This window comes from Amphibalanus amphitrite, unplaced genomic scaffold (genome assembly GCF_019059575.1).
Source record: "Amphibalanus amphitrite isolate SeventyFive unplaced genomic scaffold, NRLGWU_Aamphi_draft 000678F_arrow, whole genome shotgun sequence".
NCBI classification, from domain to species: Eukaryota; Metazoa; Arthropoda; class Thecostraca; order Balanomorpha; family Balanidae; genus Amphibalanus; species Amphibalanus amphitrite.
Window position 1 is genome coordinate 373,604 of NW_024882172.1, and position 6,104 is coordinate 379,707.

Consider the following 6,104-nt stretch of genomic DNA (forward strand, 5'->3'; position numbering starts at 1 on the left):
GGATCTGTGACCTGACCTCCGCCTCCAGGTGTGAGTGCGAGGCCGGTTTCCCGGGACCCAACTGTCAGGGCGACACCATCCACTTCGAGGGCACTGGGTACGCGTGGTTCCCGCAGCTGACGGCCTGCAACGCCTCCCACCTGAGCTTTGACCTGACGACCGTCTCGGAGGAGGCGCTGGTCATGTACAACGGACCCATCTCGGAGCCGTCGCACCTCGTGCAGGGTCAGTGAAAATGGGGCGCGGTGGGGGTATCTGGTGCAGGGTCAGTGGAAATGGGGCGCGGTGAGGGGATCTGGTGCTTGGTCAGTGGAAATGGGGCGCAGTGAGAGGATCTGGTGTAGGCGGTAGGGTCAGTGGAATGCATGCAATGAGGTAGTTGGTGTTGAGTCAGCGGAACTGTGGCGTAGAGTAATTCTTTACGATGTACTATACGAATATGATAATAATATACGACTGAGAACTAGCCCGAAATTTGGATCCCAGCAGGCTATGATGCTTGCAATTATTGCTCTCTGTAGTTTTCTTTAGTTGTTCCGTCTGACAGTCATTAACCCATTTTTCCTGCAGACTTTTTCGCCGTGGATGTGATGGAGGGGCGCCTGCGCGTGTTCATGAACTACGGCACGGGTACGGCGGTGGCCAGTCCGGCGCTGAAGATCAGCGATAACCACAAACACCACATAGACATCACCTGGGACCCGGAGGTAAGGCTACTTGGGCTGGCAGCGGTGCTAGGTGCTGTCATCTGTGGGAGGGAGGTGGAAACTGAGGCTTGCTGAGGTAGTGAGAAATACTGGCTGTTGTGACTTAATAAGCATACCAGGTAGTAGAAAAAAGGGTCTTACTCCCCTGCAATGTTTGGTTGTGCGAGCAGCTGCCATAATGGTTTTACGTACACTTCCTTGATAGCATGTAGATGATTGTTTGTCACTTTAAAATCACCAGCCCAACCCTGTACCATTTCCGTCTCCGGTACTGACCACCACTCTCTCTCTCCCGCAGACGATGGTGGTTCTCATAGACAGCTGCGTCGGCTCGTCGGAGTGCCAAGCCTCGGCGGCCGCACCGGCCGGCCCCGACGGACAGAAGAACTCCTTCCTGAATGTGGACACGCCACTGCAGCTGGGAGGCTCGGCCGTACCGCTGGACCAGGTGGCCGCGGTGATGACCTCCTGGGACCGGGTGCCCGGCTGGGGAGGCTTCACAGGATGTGTGCAGAACATGACCTTCTTGGACAGGGTGAGCAATCTGTCGGCAGAGGTGGGGAGGAGACCGGGGAGAGCGGGTAGGCGGGGGGGGGGGGGGGGAGGGGGGTAGGTGACAGGGTGGGAGAGGAAGAGGGAAAGATGGGGCAGTGGAGAGATGTCGTATACTGATGGGTGACGAGGGTTATTAGATGCATAAAGATGTGTGTGGTGAGTCATGGTAGAAGGAATTTATTATGAGAATAACTTGTTTGTTCGTGTGAAGATCGTTAGCAAACTGACAGCTGCTTCGTGTTCCCATTCCCCTGTCAACCCAAATTTGTAAATGACTCAGTGAAATCGGGCTCTTTGTCTATGAATACAGTCTTGGCGTAGGTCATTTCATCCATCCACCTCAGTATTGCACCTAACCACCCTGATGTGTTCTCTGTGTCCAGGTGTTTGACCTGGCGCAGCCGGCGGACGGAGTAGGCTACAGCTCCCACTGCTCCGAGCTGGCCAAAGCCACTCCGGTCATCGAGACGTCCAGCAGCTTCCTGGCCGTGCTGCTCGCCTGTCTGGCCATCCTGCTGAGTAAGACACGACGCTGGGGAGATGGGGAGGGAGAGAGAGAGAGAGAGAGAGGGAGAGGGAGAGGGAGAGAGAGAGAGAGAGAGAGAGAGAGAGAGAGAGAGAGAGAGAGAGAGAGAGAAAGAGAGAGAGAGAGAGAGACCGTGCGGCTCGCCTGTCTGGCTATCCTGCTGAGTAAGACGGAGAGAGGGAGAGAGGGAGAGAGAGGGGCAGGGAGGGAGAGAGAGAGAGAGAGAGAGAGAGAGAGAGAGAGAGAGAGAGAGAGAGAGAGAGAGAGAGAGAGAGAGAGAGAGAGAGAGAGAGAGAGAGAGAGAGAGAGAGAGAGAGAGAGAGAGAGAGAGAGAGAGACCGTGCTGCTCGCCTGTCTGGCCATCCTGCTGAGTAAGACAAGACGCGGGAGGGGGAGGGAGGGAGAGGGAGGGGGGAGAGAGAGAGAGGGGGGAGTGAGAGAGAGAGAGAGAGAGAGAGAGGGGGAGGAAGAGAGAGAGAGAGAGAGAGAGAGAGAGAGAGAGAGAGAGAGAGAGAGAGAGAGAGAGAGAGAGAGAAAGAGGAGAGGAAGGGAGAGGGATATGTGTGATATATTGATTATAATTTATAGACGGTTTAGGATAGTTATTTACATTGCTTGTGGGATAATTATTTCTGCTCAATAAGAGACCGTGGGGACTGGGGAGGGAGAAAAAGACACCGTGGGAGTGTAGGTGATGAGTGGCGGTCTCAATGTTTATCCATGTTACTCAAATGTGTTTTGTCGAAAGGAGAACTTGAATTTTCCGTAAATTAAGAATACTGCTTTGTATTCTCCGCTCTAACCCTCCCGCGTCTCTCTCCCTCCAGTTTTGGTAATTGTGGTCATTATGTACCGCCGTCGCCACGTCCGCACGCTCTACAAGGAGCCCGTGGATGAGATGCGGGACACCATCATCAACTATGACGACGAGGGCGGTGGTGAGAAGGACCAGACGGGTTACGACCTCAGCGTGCTGCAGGTCCAGGCCAACGGCGTGGCGCCCAGTGAGTGACCGGGGGAGAGGAGGGGAGGGAGTTAGAGGGACAGAGGTGGGGACTGCTGGGGCTCGTGTGAGTGGGGAGGGTTTCCGATGGAGTTGGAGGAGGGTTGGGCCTGTAGGATGCAGTTGTGCGTTGTCATAGGTTTGCAATGACTGTAGGCTGGCCGACCGAAGTATTTATAGTTTGAATGACGCCGAATTTTAGTTTCTTTTTTCCAACGGGACGATAATTTTTTTCACGTTTCCCTTTATTGTTCAATGTGCTATATGACGCGACAAAATCAATCGGCGAAGCTCTGAATAAAATTTGTCTAACCGTTTTGGCATCATCGTCCTTTTGAAGGTTCGTCAATCGTCTCTCTGACAGTCTGACTCTATCTGACTCTCTCTTCCCCTTCCGCAGAGGACGCGATGCGCCCGGTCGGTCTGAGTCCGTCCGGCCAGCCGCCGTCCGTACGAAGCTTCATAGACGATAACAAGAACCAGGTGGATAGAGACGAGCAGGCCTGGCCCTCGGACGACTGCAGAAATTACGCCTACGAAGGCGGCGGCAGCTCGGCTGGATCACTTTCATCACTCAACTCAGGTGAGTTGCGAGGTGGTCACTCAAGCTCAAGTGAGGCGAGTAGGAGGTGATCATCGATCTCTCAACTCGAGTAGTAGTGTGGTGCGCTCACTTTCCCCGATCGTGTCGTGAGGTGCTCACTGATTGATCATGAGCGAGGTAATCGCTTAGTTCATATAAGACGCGCGCCTCAGGTTTTAAACTTATGGAATTATAATGTTCTCGCTCTTATTTTTATCAGGTATTGAAAGTAAAACCGTCCAGTGACGTTTCACAACGTCCCATTCTTGATCGCGCTACATTGGCTCTTTTCCTGACACCAACTGTTCTTCATCCCCTGCAGGCACCGACGACAACGACCTCAACTTCGACATTCTGAACGAGTTCGGGCCGCGGTTCAGAAAGCTGGCTGATATGTACGGCGGTGGAGACGACGACGACGACGAGCCGCCTCCGCCGCCCGTCGGCGGCCGACCGTCGTCGATGGCTGGCGAGTCGTGGTGCTAGTGACACGCCCTGGTGACCTCTGGTGATGGACGCTGGTGACGGAGACTGGTGTGGTGCCGTTAGCCAGTCAAAGCGGTAGCACCAGCGGTGAACAGTGTCGAGCGTCCCGTCCGGTTTAGCCCGGGCGGTTCATGCCCGGAGCTGTGGCTGCCGCACTAGCGCCGCCTAGACTACCAGGGATGAGGTGACAGCGCCACCGCACGGCCAGAACTGAAGTCACGCTGCGGCCGCCCGAACTCTGAGTCCGGCCGCATTCAAACACCGTAGCAGCGAACGCGAAATCGCTTAGCCCAGATAATCCATTTCGGAGATCTAGCCTAGAGAGACGTTTCGACGAGAGACACCGACGCGGTGAAGTTGTGATACAGGACGCGGCTGTCGGCGGCTCGAGAAGCTCCGGCAGACCGTGTCGAAACGCGGAGAATGAACTCGCCCAAAGTCGCGCCGGCTTGTGGGAATTCGATGGACTCTCACGAAATGGCTGGCGACTTAGGTGGTCCAATGTCACAGAGCGTCCCCCTTACATATTACGGCGACTGGATGACTCGATACGGCTTCAAACTGCTGGATTGGTCCCGTTTGATCAGCATGGGCATCATCAGGTCAACCAACCGCCCCTGTGCAGGACGCCAACCAATCAATCAAAGCTGTGAGTCGAGCCGACCCTCGGAACGGCGCGTGTGGACGACCAGCGTGAAGAGTGGCGCCAAAGACGGGGTGGAAGGCTGTGTGGAGCGATGTGGCGCGGTGGAGAGTGGACGTGGACGTGGAGTGGGTGGAGTGGTTCGTGGCGACGTGTGGCACGCTTTTTGTCCCAAAATTGTGTATGCTTTGTGATCCTTGTGTAGATGAGTGTTACAGCGATGGTGCGTGGAAATTTGTCGGCTGCTTTTTGTTTGCGTGGATGTGATGTGTTTTATGTTGCTGTGTTGTGTACGAGCTTTGCGGCTCGTGCGCCCGTGTTGCCGCTGTCAGTCACAGAGGCGTTTTACCTGTCGGACCGATGTGATCTCTGGACGAGCCGCCAGCTGCCTCAGCTGTTGGTGGAGCAGTGGTGTCGGCACAGTAGCGGCGCAATCGCATGTGTATTTATACCCAGACACATTCCCTTTTTGTACCGGAACGAGGCGTGTAGGACTGACCGGCCGGCACGTGGTGTCAGCGTCCAGCTGTAGGTGGCGCTAGCGGCGTGTCGGTGGAGCTATAGAGGACGCTGGTGTCGCCGGCGATCTCGGGCCGTGCGCTGCGAGTGGTCCCGACTTTGTCCATAGTGTTGGCACCCATAGCGCACCCGCTCCCAATTGCAGCGTCACAGCTGAGCGTTGCCCCATGTTCTGGCCGCACGGAGTGTGGAGGTGCGGAGTCGGCCGGCCAGGCGGGCTCCCCCTCTGTTTTATATGTTTTGATAAGGTACCGACAGTGCCATAACGCCGCTTCTTTTTAAATAAAAGTGCCTCGCAACTTCTGATTATCAGGGCGAAGAGAGACGGACTGTTGGTAGATACGTCATTTCCAGAAATACGAAAAATGCGAAAAAAATACGGGAAACAATTCACCTGCATCAGGATTCAGGAGTTATTGTGTTATTTTTTAATGCATTTTATGTTCAGTACTTATTTATCCTCAAAGTCAAACGTTACAGCCGTATTCAGTAAACATTGGTACCAGGGTTTCGGAGTCGTCTCGTGGTAGCGCTGTTCCGACTCCGACTCCGACCCCGGGCTCCTGACCGACTCCGACTCCGACTCCGGGTCTAATACGAATGGCAATGGCGGCCGCCAAAATTTTGCGTGATATGACGCCACGTGCTAGGTCTACGTGCACGGGGAGAACGCTCCTACTCTCCGGTTTCCTATATGCAGTCAGCACCATTTCTCCCACGTGGACGCAGCTGAATCCACAAGAGGTCAGCGGTCAGCATGGAAACCCGCCGAGAAGCACGAGAGGCGGCCGTATCGCGAACACGAGCATCGCCTCGCCATCATGTCGGTCATTCCTATGTGTTGATACTTTTCGGAGCATAAACGAAGAAAATAAAAATACATTTAGTCTTTGACTCGTCCAATACTTCAGATAGTGGAAGTTTTAACAGACATGCAAAATACTTGGCTACTAAATTATGATATAACTTGAAACTTGTAAGATCCAATGTTTGTCATTTAGAACAAAAACAAGATGAGTGCAATTTTTATCGCCGGAAGCGAATTCTACCGCGGGCAACTGGTAAAAAAAACAACTGAAAAG

The 6,104-nt window shown here is 54.1% G+C and overlaps 1 protein-coding gene across 2 annotated transcripts in view; it reads left to right on the plus strand.

Moving 5' to 3' along the window:
• Nucleotides 1-5,322, plus strand: part of LOC122364459 (DE-cadherin-like) — a 132,426-nt gene extending 127,104 nt beyond the window's left edge. For both annotated transcript variants that reach the window (XM_043334832.1, XM_043334833.1), the window contains exons 27-33: nt 29-225; nt 571-707; nt 1,006-1,242; nt 1,646-1,781; nt 2,616-2,792; nt 3,192-3,374; nt 3,697-5,322. In XM_043334832.1, coding sequence (XP_043190767.1) covers nt 29-225; nt 571-707; nt 1,006-1,242; nt 1,646-1,781; nt 2,616-2,792; nt 3,192-3,374; nt 3,697-3,860 — 1,231 coding nt within the window. In that variant the 3' untranslated portion in view covers nt 3,861-5,322. The remainder of the gene's footprint in view (nt 1-28; nt 226-570; nt 708-1,005; nt 1,243-1,645; nt 1,782-2,615; nt 2,793-3,191; nt 3,375-3,696) is intronic.
• Nucleotides 5,323-6,104: the final 782 nt, after the last annotated feature.